At 36.1% G+C, this 20,721-nt stretch overlaps 1 protein-coding gene across 1 annotated transcript; it reads right to left on the reverse strand.

Moving 5' to 3' along the window:
• Positions 1-6,776: 6,776 nt before the first annotated feature.
• LOC133300821 (dynamin-related protein 4C-like) lies at positions 6,777-8,811 on the reverse strand. The gene has a single exon (XM_061500406.1). It carries the CDS (start codon positions 8,809-8,811, stop codon positions 6,778-6,780), a length of 2,034 nt encoding a protein of 677 aa, XP_061356390.1. The 3' UTR covers position 6,777.
• Between the last annotated feature and the right edge of the window lie 11,910 nt (positions 8,812-20,721).

Consider the following 20,721-nt stretch of genomic DNA (forward strand, 5'->3'; position numbering starts at 1 on the left):
TTGTAAAAAAAAAATTGTAAACTGATCATTCCCCATTAAAAAAAATGTTTTCTCCTACACATATAATAAATATCTGAAAATATTCTTGTTGAACATAGATCCACATCATTTTGAAAAGTGGTATTCTTATTTCATAATTTCACATCATTTTTCCAGTAATATTTTATTTTCAACCAAAAATAGATTCAAGAAATTTAAATTAATTTTTTTGATAATATTTTGACTTACCAAACAATTATTTTTTAACTTTTCCAAGAAATTCTACTCTATCACTATATTCCCTATAATTGAGTTTTTCAACCAAATTTTTTTTTTCTCCTCTACCGAACGACTCTTTTGAGTTTAGGCCATAATTTCTCCCTCCCACTTTAAAAAAAAAACGAAATGGGTCTTATGTGTTATATTTTTTTGTCTTTTTATTTTTATTTTTTTCTTAATTTCACTTAAAAAACAAAAAAATAATAATAATGAAAAAAATAAAATAAATAAAATAAGAGACTAGATAAATTTTGAAAAAGTTAAATAGATATTAATGTTTGAAAAAGTTAAATTTTGGGTGTTCGCACTTATTATAAGATGTGTGAGTACGTAAAGTAACAAATGTATACAAGTATAGTTATTTCTGTCCAACTCTGAAAGTATAGTATCAAATAAATTTGGATTTATCGTTGCTAATGTAGTATGAAATAATTTTATTTTTACAGATTCATAAAAATATATGGAATTTGTATTTTTTTCTCTTGTTTCTTTTTATATATATATCTATATGAGTTTTACACATTTTTATAGGCTTTTTGACCCTTTTGTTATTCATTAATTAATAATTATTTTGTCCCTTATTTAAAATTATCTACTAATCTGTCTCTCATTAATCGATTAACTTGAAGATTTAATCGATAAATGATCATGAACTGACAAAAATAATTGACATAAAAATTTAATCAAATAAATCTTCGAGTTAATCAAATAAAGGGATATATTTTTCTTATGTTGTAGGAAAAGAAATACAAAAATAATTGACATAAGTGGTGGGACCCAACTCCTTTTTGTGTGTGTAGGAGAGATATTTATCTCATGTAAAATGAGATAAACATAACCCTCAAATAAATCTTCAAGGAGCTTGCATCTCTCGGGAGGAGGAAACACTTTTGATATAAACATTCGAGTAACAACAGAATGAACAGTGTGAAAGTAGGAATATTTTAAGTCAGTTTGACGCACCAAGTGTTGCCATGACAGCAGCAAATATAATTATGCCCACAGGCTGCACCCTCAGCTTTCTGATTGGGTATTTGTAGATATTTATATTCTTCGATGCTGCAATAGCTATTGACTCACTCCTTACTGTGGCATAAATCTAGATATGGATGTGCATATTGTTACATCACTAAAAGGAACATCAAATTAAAAGACACAGGAAAATGGAAAATTTTAGAACTTAAACATCCTCAACAACCTATAGTACAATTCTAATCAGAACAGTTCCTTAGAGTGATAAATGAATACATAGAAACATCAAATGAAATATCACCTTTAATATCAACAAAACTATATTCGCATAATTAGAGATCTTCATTGCTCTTTCTTGCTGAATCTGTTCCTCATCGTAATCCAATATCTAAGGATTAACTTATCAAGACTACCTTTAATTTGGATTTTTGGCTAGGTTGACTGGTATAAGGTATTAAGATGTCAAAACTTTATTAGTTATAGCCGTACGTTTGCTGCTTATATGGCACTCTAACTTACCTGTGTAATGATTTAGTTAAATTGTATGATGACCAAAAAGTTGATGCTATTATTATTGAAGATTTAATCGATTAACTTGAAGATTTAATCGATTAAATCTTCAAGTTAATTATTTTTGTCTATTTTGATCATTTAATCGATTAAATCTTCAAATTAATCGATTAAAGAGAGACATGTTGGTAGATAGTTCTGGATAAGGGACAAAATAATTATTAATTAATTAATGAGGGGCAAAAAGGTCAAAAAAGCCCACTTTTATATGTATAGAAAATATATTTATCTCTTAAAAGATAATAAACATTAAATCCTAAATAATTATACTACATTGCAATTTATTTATCATGTAATTTTTTTTTCTTTTTTCGTTTTCCCAATTCTATCACTTTAGCTGAAGGGAAATTGAAATTGACGATCACGATTCATATTAAATAAACTATTACTTCTTTTTGCATATCCTAAACTTAAACTTGATTGGCCCATAAGGCTTAGGATCTGTATTGGCATAGCAAAAGGTCTTGCTTTTCTTCATGAAGAATCAAGACTCAAGAATGTTCATCGAGACATCAAAGCTACTAATGTGTTACTGGATGGGAAATTAAACCCTGCTAATATCTTTTTTTTTTTTTTTTTGAAAACAACCCTACTAATATCTTATTCATCGTTGTGATTGAAAATTTGATTTGTCATTTTATCTTGAGTGTCATGTGTGGGGTGGAGGCGTAGGTGAGAATTACAACAAAGTTATACGCGAGATTTTGGGGAGGGGGTGGCAAAAAATTCCAGTGGTCCTCCCCCAAGTTGGACAAGTGATACTTGTATACTTTTTTTTTTTTTTACTCTCTTCTCTTTTAAATAGTTGTCACATTTTTTATTGGTTTCGACCACTGAAAAATTGGTCTTCTCAAGGGGGTGGCGGTGTCAAAACTCAAAAGTAATATTCCTACGTGTTAAAAGAAGTTTATCAAGTTAAACGAGGTGAGAAATCAAATTTCAGAACTTATCCTTTGATGATATAGGAATGCTTTACGAACGATTGTAGTGTTCACTTACTTACCCCACCATGACGTTTTGTTTTTTCCATTTCATTGCCCATCCCTTTTGTAAGCACCTATTACATCACATTGGCGGACCCATTAACGCAAAAACTCTATACATCAAACTAATGCGCACCCGGACATCTCCGTTAAGGAATGAATTAAATGTCTTCGATATTATTGTTAAGTGAGGCTTGAATATGAGACCTAGCACAACTCCATAACTACTATTTTAAAATTCATTTGTTTTCAATGTTGACTACAAAATATGCCTTTGGTAAATTTTTAATAAGAATTTTTTTTTCTCATCTTAATGATTTTAGAAATATATGATAATTTTAAAATCATTTTTTTAAAGAAAAAATTATTTTACATTTGTATACAGTATATAAGAATCTCTTATACTAAGAATCACTTTTCTTCTACTTAATTGATAAGCTTGGAATTTACACAACCCAAAAATGACAAAATAAGTTTTAACTTTGTTAGTATCTTTTTTGATAGGGTTTTACTTTTCTCATGTTGTAGGAGAAAAATTATCTCATGTTGTGAGATAAATTAAGTGGAGCCCACCAATTTTAAAAAAAAGAAAAGAGATGCACGTCTTTTTATGTGAGTGTAAAATGAGAGAGTAATCTTATGTAACATAAGAGTATAATTTTCCTTTTTGATATTATTAAACCAGTTAAACCAACTTCACTTCTGTCTTTTACCATCAAATAGAGTCGATTGAATGACTAGTTCCAAGTTCCAACACTGCTCTCGCTCACGATAGCATCTCGTACAACGTAAATTGCATTCTCATTTTTTTGAATTGAACTTATATATCGTGGCGATAGATTAACAAGAGATTTTTGTTGCAAACTTTTTTTTTTTATGGTTATGTACTAATAAGACATGCCACACCCTGCAAAATGTAACATCCCCGTCTCGAGCCGGTTCAATTAACATACACATGATATAAACAGAAACAGCGGAAGACTTAACTTCTGAAAATACGAGCTAACTTTTTCTTTTTCCTTTTTAAATTCTCATTCGTCGTAAACGAAAATCGGGCAGAGTTTCCTCTATAAATCGGACAACTGGGGATTTTCCAATCCCTCACAGAAGCATTTCTTGATAAACAGTTTATACAAATATAATCAAATGTCCATCCATGGGCGCATGCATAACTTGGCTCAGTGCCACTATATCTAACAGCATGCAATCCAACACGTAAACATATCTGAATACTACCTCATCATATAACGTGCCTGAATACCCAAATGTACATGCATCAAAGCGACAGACATGTACAAAACATATACAGGCCATATACACAATAAAGGATCAATATCATGATCCATCAAATGCGAAAATACTAAAATACATCAAACACTCCAAAAAGGTAGTAGCCTACAGCCACTCAAAATCCAATCTGTCAACTGCCTCAGCCACGTGTCGTGTCCCTGCCTAGTGAGGACTCACCGGGAATCTGGGCACCTGAAAATATGTCCCCAAAGAGGGGTGAGATTACAAATCTCAATAAGCTCCAGGTTTATAGAGAATTCTCCATACCCCTGGCTCACTCCTGCATGAAAGTCAGATACAGAGTATACAAATACAACATATAACAGATATCATAACAGAACAGAGCATATATCCATATCATATCAGAGATGTGCGCCGTCATTCCCAAGGGAGGACCCCAAGCGGAAATCAACGCACGTGTTCCCGAGGGAGGACCCCAAAGCGGAACCAGACATATCAGAGGCGTACACCATCAGTCCCGAGGGAGGACCCCAAAGCGGACATCCGGGTACTATACAATCAATGGCCAGAGATTGTTACAGAAATCATATTACAGAAGTCATATCAGAGCAAAACATATCATGTTATCAAATAACTCTATATGAATGCATCTATACAAAGCATCTAAATCACAGTCATACAGTCCAACCATAGTTCACTAACCATGGTGGAGCACTCAAGCAGGAAAAGACTCCTTAAACCTAGAGCTTACCTCTTGAAGCTTTACCAATACGCTTACTTGTGGAACAAGTTACTTTTATCGCTTCAAGAGATTTCCGATCCTTCTCAATCCCTAGGCACACCTAGAGAATAATTTACAATGCATCAATAAAATGATGCAATACCATAATTATTTCATAAGCATACATTTTATCGCATATTTTCCTTTCTTTGCATTTTTGCCAATCCTATGCCAATACACAAGTCTAGACCTCTTTATAACAGTTGGTGTTCTTTAATTTAATCAACCATTCCCTTAGGAATTTTCAACATAAATCATGCTATTTTTCTTCAAAACTCATCACCTTTATACACTTTATTACAACACATTTTATTTAAAATGAAATGTACAAAATATATCCCTAAATACCCTATAGGTCGAATCCTACAAGGGGAATTTCCAAAGATCCTTCTCTTTACAATGCATTTTCGTTACTTCATTACAACTTGCAAACATCTAGGAATGCTTCCACTAAATTCCTATTTTGAGTTTAGACACCAAGTCCTTTTTACTTAGGCATTCTTACTAACTCATCCATTTTCACTCATTTCCAACACACTATACCTTCACAATACATAATATAATTTTTTCCACAATAACTCCTACTCACTCCATGATGGCCGAAACCTAGGAGGAAGATGCAATAGGACTTTTAAATTTTTATATCACATGTGAATGCTTACTCAACACTATAACTTCCTAAACAACAATAATCCATCATAAATTTCACATTCTAACATCAATTATTTCCCAACAAAATATGCTCATCAATTTCATAACTTAAATCATCAAAATAATATCATGGAAATAGAGGTTTCTTACCTCTAAACACTTGTACAAAGCCTAGAGAGCAATCTCCAAGCCAAGCTCCATCCAAAAACTCACTTTTTCTCCTCCAATGAATAGTAACTCAAAAATGAGAGGAGGAATAACTCTTCACACACTCAACAAAACCTCAAATTGATGGTTGGAATGGGTTCATTGGGTGTTTTACAAGCAATTTCATGTGGTGGGTCTTTGAATTTGGAGTAGAAATGATGGAGAATCAAGGAGAAGAAATTCAAAACCCTACCCCCCTTCTCCAATGGTGCAGCTCGGTTTTGAGAGGGTGAGAGGAGAGAGAAACTGATTTGGGATAACGAGACTAAGTCACTTATAAGGCTAGCACATGTGGCCTTTTTTAACAGATGTTTTTCTATCGCGTATTTTAACTTAAATTGACCCGGAACTAACTCAAAGCTGCAAACATATTTTTATTTCCTAAAATCATTTACATTAATTTTTATTTCCTAAGGAACAATATTCATAATTCACAGTATGGTTTTTGCACCGTTTTTGACGAAATGCACTGTGCATCACTAATTGTACTTCATTTACTTACGAAACTTAAAACTTATAAACTTATCATTTTCTTGGGCCTATATTGACTTGCTTGGCATATATTGGACTTTCTTATTCTTATTTCATCAATTTTTTATTTCTGGACTCTACCGGTTGCTTAAACAGCAGTACAAAATACCCGATAGAAACACTATTCACGAGATTTTCACGGAAAGTGCCAGACTATACAATTTTTCGTTCTGAACTCATATTTGTCATCAGAATTTTCAAATTATGCTCCTAAAATTATTTTGCTCATTTTAAGCTCTACCGGTTAATTTACAAAACTGTAAATTCTCCGGCAGAACGCACTGTTCATAACATAGACATGATTACAGTCAAAATACTCGAAATCGCTCACTGAATCTAATTATGGCATTTAAATCCTTAAATTAAATCTCTAACTAAGATTTACCAGTTAGGGTCATTATACAAAACTGAAAATATCCAACTTAATTCCACTGATAAATAAAAGTTGATCACAATACAATCGCAATAAGAAAAAAACAAAAAACAACCACACCAACTAAGAGGATAGGTTCCAAAAAGATTAAAAAGCTTGATGAGAAGACGGGACAATATGAGAAACACACAGCAATACTTCTAATTATCACCATAGCTTCCAATTCTGTCCATTATATTAGCCACCGTTTCCTTACTATCTCTTAGAACTTTGACGCTCCTACTAAGCCTTTCTCGCTTCCCAGAAATAGAAGGAGATTCCTCTAACAGCCTTTCGATTCCCCCTCCACTTGGAGATAACAGATCATGAACAATCTCCTTTTCAAAATCCTTGTTTACAACATTGTTAATACTCAACATCAAATGCAAAGCAATGCTGTCTATAAGCCTCCTCTGGACAATCTTCCAATATGCAATCATCCGTACCTTCAAATCAAATGCTTGACTAAGCACACCTTGAGAGTATTTCCTCAAATCACGAACATCAATATGCCCAACCCCTTCAATCACTACATTGTCTGGCTTATTCTCATTTTTCAAAACATTATTCAGAAAAGCATCTTGATGAGATATTAACCTATTATATTCCTGCATAAACTCAGGATTACAAGTGTAATCCGTATGCTTTTCCATTTCCACCGCTTCCATCACATGCCTTATTGATCTTTCCTTCTTCTTAGCAATAAGAGTCTGCCCAGCTCTTCTAGCAGACATCAGAAGCTGATAATAGTTTTCACAATGACGCATTAGAACAGAAGTCACCACTGTCTCAAGATAGTTCCATACATTATCAACAAAACCTATCGGCATCTTTGCAATACCATTCACTTTCCTCTGCAGTATAGTAAGAAAAGCAGTGCGGGGCATGAAGTTTGGAAGACCAATCCATTTGGCTTCTTCCAGCACCTTTATCTCTTCCATTAGAAAATCCTTGGTGGCATCACTCTCAGCACAATTGTAAAATTCACTTGAGTAAGCATCAAGCATCTCCACCAATCGAGCAGTGCAATGCATGTGCTTGTCCTCAGGGTACTCTTCAAATTCTCCTCTCAGAAGAATTTTTCTGAGAGACTCTTTTGACAATCCAATAACATGCATGAAAGCAGTCATGGCATCAGCTACTGAAGATAAGTTAACGGGCAATTTATCTAACTCAGACAAATTATGAGTCAGCTTCTCATTGATTTTCTTGACAATCTCTGGCAATGTTTTAGATATAATAGTAGCTTGAACCTGAACAAGCTTTTGAGCCAAAGTAGGAACACCAACAATAGACTTGTCTATTTTGGAAAGAAGTGGATGAGACTCAAACAACTTTTCTTCTTCCATTCTTGCTTCTTCATAAGATTCATCTCCAATTCGGTTTCTAACACAAACATAACCAAGACCAATGTTCACATCATCAGCAGTGACCTTCTCTAACAAGCCTTCAGGAGACTTGTCAGCCTTTGTAACAACAGCAAGTGTCCTCAAACCAGTTTTATCAACAGTCTGTGACATCCTGATGGACTCACAAGTAGTAAAATCAACAGTTGCAGAAAGAACATTCAAGATAATGCTTTCTTCAGGCCTTATATACTCCATGATGATATCCTTAATCTGGTCATATATATTCTCAGGTTGACCATGAACAGGCACACGAGTTATACCTGGAAGATCAACCATTGTTAGATCAGGAACACCATTCTTCTTCACCACCAAAGTCAATGGGGCATTAGAAATCCCCTTCCCATGACCTGCAAGCTCTTCTGTGGCAATGTTTATGGCATCAGAAACATGTTCCTCGTCAGTGGAAATGCTTTTGCCATTAAACTCCAACACAAGCTCTGGCTTTGGAAGCAAGTGGTTTTGGAGCCTCATCACCAAGGGCACCCTGGTGCAAATGCCCTGACCACGTGGTAAGCTAATACCAGCAAGAGATTCAAGAACACTAGACTTGCCAGAAGATTGGTCGCCAACAACAACAATGGTTGGAAGCTGTATTCCCTCTTTAGCAATGTTAAGACGCCTTAGATTTTCAACAGCATCAAGTATTGGACGTATTCTCTCATTATAGGAGAAAGCTATTGGTGCAACAGAAACAGGCTGAGGCTGAGGCTGTTCTGCTGCATGAACTAATGCAAGTGAATTGTCACGTTTACCAGAAGTAACCTTGGTTGCCTTTCCTCCAACCATTTTTACTTAACAATCACACACAGAAGGTGCACAATGAAAATTTAGTCTTTTGATATGCTTATGATGAATGGAGTTTCAGCTTCAGCTTAAATGAATATTTATAGAGAAAACAAGGGGAAAATGAAAAGAATGGACAAAGGGTCGTTTGGTATCTTGAGGAAAAGAAGGCACAGATTAGTGACTGTTGGAGTCTTCAAAGTTTAGGTAATCGAAGGGTTCCTCGTTAAATGCAAAGAGGAAGTAAATGCTCTAAATCTGAACAAATATCTTATTACACTAATTAATTCAAGTAACAAAACCCTTACCCAACTCTAAAGGGATTAATGTTATAATTCAAGTGTTTTCCACGGTTCATTAATTCTTCTGTTCTGTGAAAAAACTAAAGTTTTGTTACCAATGAAAAGATGATTGATTACCCAGTCCACTCTTACATATATATATGGCCGTGAGATATCATTCTATAAGATGTTTGAGTACGTAAACTTTTTCTTTGTTAGTGAACAGATGTTTACTAGCATAGTTGTTTTTGTCCCACTTTGAATGTATAGTTACAAATAAATAGTTATACTATATATATTGGAATTTATTTTATCATGTAATTTATCAAAATTTAATAATGCAATAACTAAATATTGTATGGTTATTTGATAATAATAAAAAATGAGTGTTGAAAACTAAATTGTTTACTGGTAAATTTTATCATTGTTATTAAAAAGGAAAGTCTTTTATTAATTTTAAACCAATGAGAACATGAACTTAGATAGCTGAATGATCTTTTATATAAAGTAGTTGTTCTATTTGTACAGTGTATGAGTTGTTTAAATCAATCATATATGACTTTGAGTTTTTTATTTAATGGATGAATGTTTAGTGCCTGGTTAACTAGATTTAATTTGCTTTAATAAAATCTTATAATCAAAATGTTTCAAAGATAGTATTTAGTTAAAAATATATTTTCATGTAAAACAAATCAATCCAGACATATTTATAATCTTATAGAGTATAAGGGAGACTCGTAAGTAAATTTTTTTTATATGTTTCAAATTTTTTTCATTTATTTGTAACAACATATCCTTTATATAGATACGAAATTTAAATAAACGGTAGTTAAATTTTTATATATTAATTTAATTTATTAAGACATGGAAAAATATTTATCATGTAACATCCCGAGCGCTGACGAGGGTAGGAAGTGATCGCCGGTGCAAAGAGGCACGGACAAGGAGCGGCTCCTGACAAGCTTCCAGCGGGGGTTACATGCATGAATGAATCGAATCGACACCCGAAATAGAGGGATTCCAAAGGCAGTGCAGGTATAAGACTACACAGTTTGTGATAGCTTATAAGAATTAATTGGTACTACCTATGCTAACAAGATGCATATGCTTTTCGGTAGCCCGAATCGGAAGAACTCCATAGTTAAGCGTGCTTGACTTGGAGCAATTCTGGGATGGGTGACCTCCTAGGAAGTTTTCCCGAGCAGTGTGCGAGTGAGGAAAAAGCACACTGAAAAGTCTCGTGTTAGTATGTGGGGATAATCATTGATTCTTGAAGCGGACGGGCGTTACAAGTGGTATCAGAGCAGGGCCTCTCTTCCAGTACGGTGTGGTTCGAGGACGAACCAGGAGGAAAGGGCACAGACAATGAGCGGCTCATGCCAAATCTTGCAGCTTGGGGGTTCATGAATGAATCGAATCAACACCCGAAAGAGAGGGATTCCAGAGACTGTGCTGGTATGGGACGGTACAGTTAGGAATGACTTATAAGAATTAATTAGTACTACCTATACTAACAAGATGCATCTACTTTTCGGTAGCTCGGATCAGAAGAACTCCACAGGTGCGAGTGAGGACAAAGCACACTGAAAAGTCTCGTGTTAGTGTGTGGGGACAGTCATTGATTCTTGCAAGTGGCCGGGCGTGGCAAGTGGTATCAGAGCAAGGCCTCTCATCCAGTACGGTGTGGTTTGAGGACGAACCAGGCGGAAGCTGGTGGGCATGTAACATCCCGAGCGCTGACGAGGGTAGGGAGTGATCGCTGGTGCAAAGAGGCATGGAGAAGGAGCGGCTCCTGACAGGCTTCTAGTGGGGGGTTACATGCATGAATGAATCGAATCGACACCCAAAAGAGAGGGATTCCAAAGGTTGTGCAGGTATAAAACTGCACAGTTTGGGATAGCTTATAAGAATTAATTGGTACTACCTATGCTAACAAGATGCATCTGCTTTTCGGTAGCCCGGATCGGAAGAACTCCATAGTTAAGCGTACTTGACTTGGAGCAATTCTGGGATGGGTGACCTCCTGGGAAGTTTTCCCGGGAAGTGTGCGAGTGAGGAAAAAGCACACTGAAAAGTCTCGTGTTAATATGTGGGGATAGTCATTGATTCTTGAAGCGGTCGGGCGTTACAAAAATTATTATTGTATAGATCTTTTATTTTATAAAATAAATTTTAACTATGTTTTGATAACTTAAAAATTGAAGATGGGATATAGATCAAGGAGAAAAGTGAATGAAGACGCAGTAGAGCGCATAACACGAGTGTTTAGCAACCAAATCGATTCAAACTGCGGTGACCGAATCGAAAAATCGATAACCGAATTAATTGAAAATCAAAAAATTGAAAACCGAACAAAATTACAAAATTTAATTTGACTGGATCGGTTTTCGGTTTGATTGGTGAAAACTGATCCAAACCGATCCAATAATTCCTTAACCATACTCTGTATTTACTTGGGTCTTTTCCTAATCATAGCCCAAAAATTATATAGCAAATTCTAAATCTAAGACCCCATTAACCCATCATGGTGGAAAAAGTGGAGTGTGCTTGATCTATGTCATGTTTTTTTTGTGTGCAAAATACATCATATATTTTTATTGCATGGGTTATTATTGTACAACAACTCCTCTATAAGATAAAAATTTAGGTTACTCTATATCTTTGGCAACCACATTGTAAATTTTTTGTTGGAGGAAAAGATGGTAATTCAACTTTTTCTTATACTATATTGAAAATTAGATTATCGTTTACTAATGCATCTACATTGCACAATAATTATCAAACAAACTTTACAAAGCTGATACATACAAAATATTTGTTATTTGCACAATGATCGTTATACAAATTTTAGGCTTTTCAAAAAAATTGAAAACTGACCTGTTATGGACCTGAGTAAGTCCCACACACGCAGGGAGCCCAAATCAGTCAAGCCCAAAGGTAAGCACTATAAATAGGAGCTAAAGATCACAGGTATGAGGGTTCTCTCTCTAACCCTATTTTTGCATAATCACAACAGCGCACACACATCCCTTGGGCTACCGCCGTCGTAAAGTGTGTAGTGATTCGCTGACCCCAAGATACTTAGTTCGTAGGTATCTAGAGAGCAATCACCAGATCCAATATCAAACATCCAACCTAGAGTTGGACATCTCTGCATCAGGTAGAACATGACCCAATCCAAATTGAATAAAATTAGAATGAATTGGATGTGATTTAAAAAAAATCCAAACCGAAAGAATGATTACATGATCAAACTGAAGGAATTGGATCAGATGATTTTTGCTTCCAAAATCGATCCAATACTGACCACGAATACCTCTACTCTTTGAAATTTGTACTTTTTTTTTTTAGGTTTTTTGGAAAACGAAATTTGCACTTTCGACGTCCACACTTCTACTAGTTGAGCTGTCTTACGAGAATTCATTTGAATACTTTTATCATTAAATTTTCCAAAATTAAGATTAAAGAAAACATAATTTGTAAAAATGTAAGAGAATATTGTTTATTGGACATATTACTCGTGCATATATTTCTAATAAATTGTGTATTTTTTTAAAATTTATTATTTTTTTAAAATAATTCTTATTAATTATAACTCTTTTTTTGCTGTTGATTTTTTATATTTATTTTTTAAAAATAATCACGTATAAATAGTCAATGAGTCATGATAATATAGTAGTCGATGATTTTTTTAAATTTCTTCACCATTTCATCGATTAATTAACTAATCCGGTCGAATTGGGAAGGATTATAATGGAAGCAAAAGTCTCTTTATCAAATTTTTGACACAACTAATTTGAACTCGAAATTACTGATTAAACTAAAATTTTATATTATATAAGAAATAATAAATAGATATATAGATAATATAATAGATAGAAAGATAAATAGGCCCACATAAATGAATGGAAATAAATTAATGACAAGATGAAATAGATCCTTTATAAAATTAATTAATCAATGATTAAATTCAAGTTTATGATTATCATAGATTATACGTAATAAGCATCCTAAATTGATAGTACTCAATTATCATATTTTAAAAATGTTAAATGGACCATGTTAGCAATCATGTCCAAAGGAGCTTGGGATATGTAACGAGGGAAAATAGTTTCGGTACTCTACTACTAGTAGTACCATCACTTATTAAAGGACATTTGGATGAGTTTGTAAAAAAATATTTTTTACGTTTTATTTATTTTAGAAGTATTTTTTTTATAAAATTTAAAATTATTTAAATTATTTAAAAAATATTTGGTTTTTAAAAAATATATTTTATTTTTGATTTTTTCTACATTTTTTAGAAGCTAAAATATATCTCATTTTTCCTTTCCATATATCTGATTCCATTCTTTCGAGCTAGTAAAACTATCTTCATCGAGCCCAAATATGAGTCTTAGGCCTTAATAAAAGACACGCTTATGGAACCACCTTCATGTTGGGAACTCGGTTCCCTCAAGCTCGGCTCAAGGGCCTTAGCGGGAGTCAGTCAATGAGATCCTCGATCTCGAATCTTCGCAATACCTCGGCCTGAACTTCACCAGGTCGGGCAGCGCAGCGGAAAAATCAAAACGAAAAACAGGAGAGAGAGGAGAAGAAGAGAGAGAAAACACAAGCAATTTTTAACGTGGGAAAACCTTCTCCTATGTAAGTAAAAACTCACGGGACCTAGTCCAGATCAAAAATTCACTATGAAAATAATGGTTACAAAATAATCAGAATACACCAATGTGGTGGTTAACTCAACCTCTCCAACAATGGTGATAATCAAACTACCGTAGAGATGTTTCACTCAAACTCTCTTTAGAGATCTCTCAAATTCAAAGCATAAAGCTTTGCTCAAACAATCAAATAATTATCTCTCAAATTTTCTCTCTCATTCTCTTAACCTGGCCTCCACCCACAACTAATGAATATATAGAGGAAGTGAGATCTAGGGTTAGGATTGTTAGGAAACCCCTCAATGGGCTTGGGCTTAACATTGAAGGAGGAAGCCCAACAAATCTCCCCCTCCGACTTCAATGCGTCGGCTTCAGCATCAACTCGACTCCTTCACAACAATCTTCAAATTTCCTTACTGGAACCGGCTTCGTCATCATGTCGGACCAATTTTGGTCAGTGTGAACTTTAACGAGTTCGAGCTCTCCACCTTCCACCACATCCCGGATCCAGTGATACCTCACATCAATATGCTTAGTGCGGGAGTGATAGGTCGAATTCTTCGCAAGATGGATTGCACTTTGATTGTCACAACCCAGCTTGTACTTGTCTTGATCATGGTCGAGTTCCATGAGGAGCTTCTTCATCCACAGCATCTCTTTGCTTGCCTCAGTAGCGACAATGTACTCAGCCTTAGTTGTCGATAGTGCAACACATTTCTGAAGTCTTGATTGCAAAGAGACAGCTCTTCCGGCAAATCTCATCGAATATCCTGTAGTCGACTTCCTCGAGTCGGCGTCTCTCCCTAAATTAGAATCCGAGTAGCCTTGCAACTCGGCTTTTCCTTCTCCAAATCGGAGATATAAATCGGTCGTACCTCGGAGGTACTTGAAGATCCACTTCAATGCTTTCCAGTGCTCTTTGTCGGGGTTTGACAAATACCGGCTTACCATTCCAACAGCATACGCCAAGTCGGGTATAGTGCAAACCATTGCATACATCAAGCTTCCGACGGCGGATTGGTACGGGACCTTCATCATCTCATCTTTGTTTTCATCAGATCTCGGACATTGCTTCTGGTTAAGCTTTATGTGTCCGACAAGGGGGGTGCTCGCTGTTTTGGCTTTGTCCATGCTGAATCTCTTCAGAATCTTCTCAATATATTTCTCTTGACTCAGCCACAGTAGCTTCTTCTGTCTATCTCGGATGATCTTGATTCCGAGAATCTGCTTTGCAGGGCCGATGTCCTTCAATGCGAAGGACGAGCTCAACGCCTTTTTCTGGGCGGCTATCCTCGATTTGTCTTTCCCTACAATAAGCATGCCGTTAACATATAACAACAAAATCAAAAAATCTCCGGCCTCATACCTCTTCACAAATACACAGTGGTCAGCTTCTGTCTTTTCAAACTTATGATCAGTCATGAATGATTCAAACTTCTTGTACCACTGCCAAGGTGCTTGCTTCAAGCCATAGAGGCTATTCCTCAACCGGCATACCAAGTCTTCTTTGTTTGGAGCTTGGAATCCTTCAGGTTGCTCCATATATATTTCTTCTTCTAAATCACCGTGAAGAAATGCCGTCTTCACGTCTATTTGTTCTACCTCGAGGTCCATCGAAGCCGCCATGGCTAACACGGTTCGGACCGAGGTCATTTTCACCACAGGAGAAAAAATCTCCTCAAAATCTACTCCTTTCTTCTGATTGCAGCCTTTCACTACAATCCGAGCTTTGTATCTCGGCTTCAGCCCGTTCTCTTCATTCTTAATCTTGTAAACCCATTTATTTTTCAAAGCTCGTCTTCCTTCAGGCAACTCGGTCAGCTCATAAGTCTATTCTCGTGCAGAGACTTCATCTCATCTTGCATTGCCTTTTTTCATTCTTCTTTCTCTGAGCTCGTCACAGCCTCATCATAACTCTGAGGCTCACCGTCTTCAGCAACAACGGTGTATTCATCAGATGGATATCTCGTAGAGGGTCTTCTTTATCGAGTTGGATATCTCGGCTGTTCTTCAGCTTGAGAACCCGGTTCATCATTCTCATCCCGGATCTCTTCATCAACTCAAACCTCAATGTCTTGGTCATCTTCAGCTTGTTGCTGGTCATCAATTTCTTCATTCTCTTTATTTTCTCCCCCTGCTTCAGCTCGGACAAGAGGATTGGGTTCTTCGCGTCTGACAGTAACTCGGACTTTGGGCTCCGAGATGTCATTAATGTTCTCATATTCATGAAAGATCACATCTCGGCTTCTCATTATCTTCTTATTGATTGGATCCTAAAGTCGGAACCCGAACTCACATCTCGGCGAACCAAGATAGATGCATTCTTTTCTCTTCGCATCAAGTTTTGCCCTTTCATCTTTAGGGATATGCATGAAAGCTCGGCATCCAAACACTTTCAATTGATTATAGGCCGTTTTCCGACCTGTTCAGACTTCTTCTGGAATTTCTCCTTCAAGTGGCTGTGATGGTGAGAGGTTGATCAAGTCAACAATTGTTTTGACGGCTTCTCCCCAGAATGATTTCGGCAATCCGACATTGGACAACATACTTCGGACCTTCTCTTTAATAGTTCTATTCATCCTTTCAGCAAGTCCATTCAACTGTGGAGTCTTGGGGGTAGGGGTGTTCGAGGTCTGGATTGGGTCGGTTTTGGAAGCAAAAATCATCCGATCCAATACCTTCGGTTTGATCATATAATCATCCATTCGGTTTGGATTTTTTCAAATCCAATCCGATCCAATCCAATTTTTTTCGGTTTGGATTGGATCGGTTTTCGGTTTTTTAAAAATCCTAAAATTTATTTCATGATTATTGTGCAAATAATATCTTTTGTATATATTGGCTTTGTAAAAAAAAATTAAAATACAAAAGCATTAGTAAACTATAATATAGGTTTTTTTTTGGCAATGAGATATGAAGCTCTACAAAGATAAAATTTTGTTGGTGAGATGTGACTAGATTTTTTCTTGGGTTTAGTTGATGGGTTAATGGGTCTTGGGTTTAGAAATTTTTAGACTATGATTAGAGAAAGACCCAAGTAGGTAGAGGGGAATTAATATATTGGATCAGTTTGGATTGGATCGGTTTTCATCAACCCATCCAAAAACCGATCCAATCCAATTAAAATTTACGGTTTTTTTTCGGTTTTCAGTTTTTCGATTTTCGATTTATTCAGTTTTCGGTTTTTAGGTTTGGTCACCGCGGTTTGAATCGGTTTGGATCAGTTGATGAACACCCCTACTTGGGGGGCGTCTTCTCAAGTCGGATCCCAGCCGCTCTGCAATATGCATCAAAAGGGCCGCAATACTCACCACCATTATCAGATCGGACCACCTTCAATTTCTTGCCAGTCTCCCTTTCAACCATTGCATGGAATTCTTTAAAGGATTGGAGTACCTGGTCTTTAGACTTCAACAAATATACCCATACTTTGCGGGAGTGATCATCAATAAATGAAACAAAGTAATGAGCTCCTCCAAGGGATCTTTCCGACACAGAGCAGACATCAGTATGGACGAGGTCAAGAATATACGTGCATCGTCTGGGTTGATCCGGTCTCACAAAAGAAACCCGGTGCTGCTTTCCAGCTAGACAATGCGTGCAACTCTCCAACACTTGGCCTTTCATCCCGGTCAGTAGTCCTTTCTTGTGTAGGATTTGGAGCCCTTTCACACTCATGTGGCCGAGGCGCTTGTGCTATAGCTCCAAGCTAGGTTCATCTCGGACAGAATTGGCTTCTCCGCCATTGATCTTTCCTTGCATCACGTACAAGGAGTCTTCCTTCTTACCTCGGGCCACGACTAAGTTTCCCTTGTCTAACTTCCATCTAACACTACCGAAGTAGTTCACTAACCCGACATCATCAAGTTTGCCTACCGAGATTAGGTTCAAACGCATGTCAGGAACATGCCTTACATCTTTCAACACAAGTCGGCATCCGACATCCGTGTCAGAGTTACATCACCGACACCAACAATCTTGCTGGTCACTTGATTTCCCATCTTCACGACTCCAAAATCACCACCTCGGTAAGAGGAGAAAAAACCTTTGTGTGGAGTAACGTGGAAGGAGGCACCAGAGTCAACAATCCAGGTGCAGTCATCATATGCAAGATTCAAATAATTATCCTCACCAAGGAGGAATATCTCGGCATCCGGGTTGGCAGCCACCGCAGTGGTGCTCTTGTCTTCCCTCTTCTTGGGAATAATCTGATCCGGCTTCACAGAGCCGTTCTTCTCATCATTATGCAGGGTCCAACAGTCTGGCTTCTTATGGCTGTCTGTCACGACATCCATCTTCAACTTTTCTTCTGGAGCTGAATTACTCAAAGTCACCACCAGAGTATCCCAGCTTTCTGGCAGCGAGCTCAACAGCAGCAAAGCCTGCATCTCATCATCAATTTTCATCTCAGCTTTTGACAGCTGATTCACAATACCTTTATAGGTGTTGAGGTGTTCAATCATGCTCATGTTGTCCTTGTATTCAAGCTTCACAAGTCGGCGAACCAGGTATGCTTTATTCCTGGGAGTCTTCTTCTGAATCATGGACTCCAGCTTCGTCCACAACTCATACGCGTTCGTGAACTCGGACACGTGCTCAAAGAGGCTTTTATCAATATATTTCCTGATCGTGGCTATCGTCTTCTGACTCAGGATCTCCCACTCCTTATTAGTTTCGCCTGCCGGTCTCTCAGCAAGGATAATGGGCTCATGTAAATCTTTGCAGTAGAGATGATCTTCCATCATCGGTCTCCAATAGGTGAAATTATCTGCGGTCAACTTGAACATGTCTCCATCATTGGTTATGCCACTGGTCTCCATCTCGTCTCCCTCAGAACCCGTCGAACTCGGGCTCTGATACCACTGTTGGGAACTCGGTTCCCTCAAGCTCGGCTCAGGGGCCTTAGCGGAAGTCAGTCAATGAGATCCTCGATCTCGAATCTCCGCAATACCTCGGCCTGAACTTCACCAGGTCGGGCAGCGCATCGGAAAAATCAAAACGAAAAACAGGAGAGAGAGAGGAGAAGAAGAGAGAGAGAACACAAGCAATTTTTAATGTGGGAAAACCTTCTCCAATGAAGAAGTAAAAACCCACGGGATAATCAATGTGGTGGTTAACTCAACTTCTCCAACAACGGTGATAGTCAAACTACCCTAGAGATAGTTCACTCAAACTCTCTCTAGAGATCTCTCAAATGCAAAGCATAAAGCTTTGCTCAAACAATCAAATAATTATCTCTCAAATTTTCTCTTTCATTCTCTTAACCTAGCCTCCACCCACAACTAATGAATATATAGAGAGGTGAGATCTAGGGTTAGGGTTTTTAGGAAACCCTTCAATGGACTTTGACTTAGCATTGAAGGAGGAAGCCCAACACTTCATGGAGCCCAAAGATGAGTCTTAGGCCTTAGTATAAGTATCCAGCAAATCAGACATGTAAAATCCAACTTTACGTTTCCATCTTAAAAAATTGTAGCTCTACGTGCCAAATATATAGAACTTGGTATGATTTAAATCAGTAGGCAATTAATTCGTTTGAATTTGGTATGAGCTAAAAGATTTTCTTATGTTTTTTGGTTTCGTAGAAAAAAAAGTTTAGAATGAGGAAAAACTTTTCCCATTCAAAGTTAATTAGATTACAAACTAACTGAGAATCTTCGAATTCGAACCTAAGTCATAATGTATCAAAAAAAAGAAAAAAAAAACCTTAGTCATAATTATTATGATCATCAAGAAGGCGAGTTAACTTCCATTTTCGAAGAATTCCTATAATTATATTATATTTTTATTTTTTCTATTTAGACTTTAAAAGAAGGGTTTTAGTTTCTTATGTTGTAGGGGATATATTTATCTTCTATATTTCCTATACATACATAAAAATATATGAGACCTATATATCTTTTTTTTTTCTCCACATGGGTCCAGATACTTTTATATTATATAGGAGATAAATTTATTCTCTACAATATAAGAAACATTAACACTTAAAAGAATTTTGACATTGAATCTTTTTGGAATTTGACTCTTTCAAAGAGTTTGTTTTAATTAAAAGGACAATTTAGAAATTTCAATCTTTGTTTAAAAAAAAAAACTAAATTTCAATCCTGAATGACAAAATCAAGAAAGTGATTTGTAATTAATTATGCAGTACATATATATTATTTTCTTTAATAATAACACCTATATATGCTTAAAATCTATTACTACATTGAACATGGTCATTTTTAACACAAATCCTAAAGATAAAATTAAAATAGAGACGTCAATATCTTTAAATTCAGTATTAAATATTGACGTCAGATATAATAAAAGATTATCGCTTATTCAATTTTTATAATAGTTCTACCGTACTTGCACTAAATATCAAAAATAGAATACAAAAGGTTACATGATGTAAGCTCTAATTGATATATAATATATAATCGTGCGTGAAGAGTATATAATTTGCGCATGAGTCACAGTCTGTCACGTCGCAGAGCCAGTTGAGACTTCAAAGAGGTGAAGCTACATGCATGTGGGGTTCTGCTACCCCACCTGAACATATAATCAATAAACCTATTCCAATTTGCGCATGGTATGATGTGAACCCTTGGCATGTCTATCTTGTTGGCATATATGCTTTTCTTTTTTTGTACATTCTGTTGGTAGTCTTTTTGATTTTATGTAAAACGTAACTACCAAAGTCTCTTTAATTTCTTTATGACACGCATGAATCATGATAGAACATTGGAGTTTCAAGTTATTAATTTATTGCTTACTAGTACTATTAAATAATATTTCTCAACAAAATACCAAAATTTTAAAAGTGATCTCCGAACAATATGTTTCCGTATAATATATTTTAGCCCGGAGTGATTGCAAACGATTCAAAGCTCTTGGACTATCCCCAAGTTTTTATCTTGCAGGAGAGTTTCTTCAGTTACATGCATAACATACAAAGAAAAGTTCAAATGATAATATTTACTATAACA

This window comes from Gastrolobium bilobum, unplaced genomic scaffold, assembly GCF_033153095.1.
Source record: "Gastrolobium bilobum isolate Gb01-03AN ecotype WA unplaced genomic scaffold, APGP_CSIRO_Gbil_v1 utg33563, whole genome shotgun sequence".
Classification (NCBI taxonomy): domain Eukaryota; kingdom Viridiplantae; phylum Streptophyta; class Magnoliopsida; order Fabales; family Fabaceae; genus Gastrolobium; species Gastrolobium bilobum.

Excerpts from the sequence above, each read along its gene's own strand:
- LOC133300821 (XM_061500406.1), bottom strand. The coding sequence starts at position 8,811 with ATGGTTGGAGGAAAGGCAACCAAGGTTACTTCTGGTAAACGTGACAAT.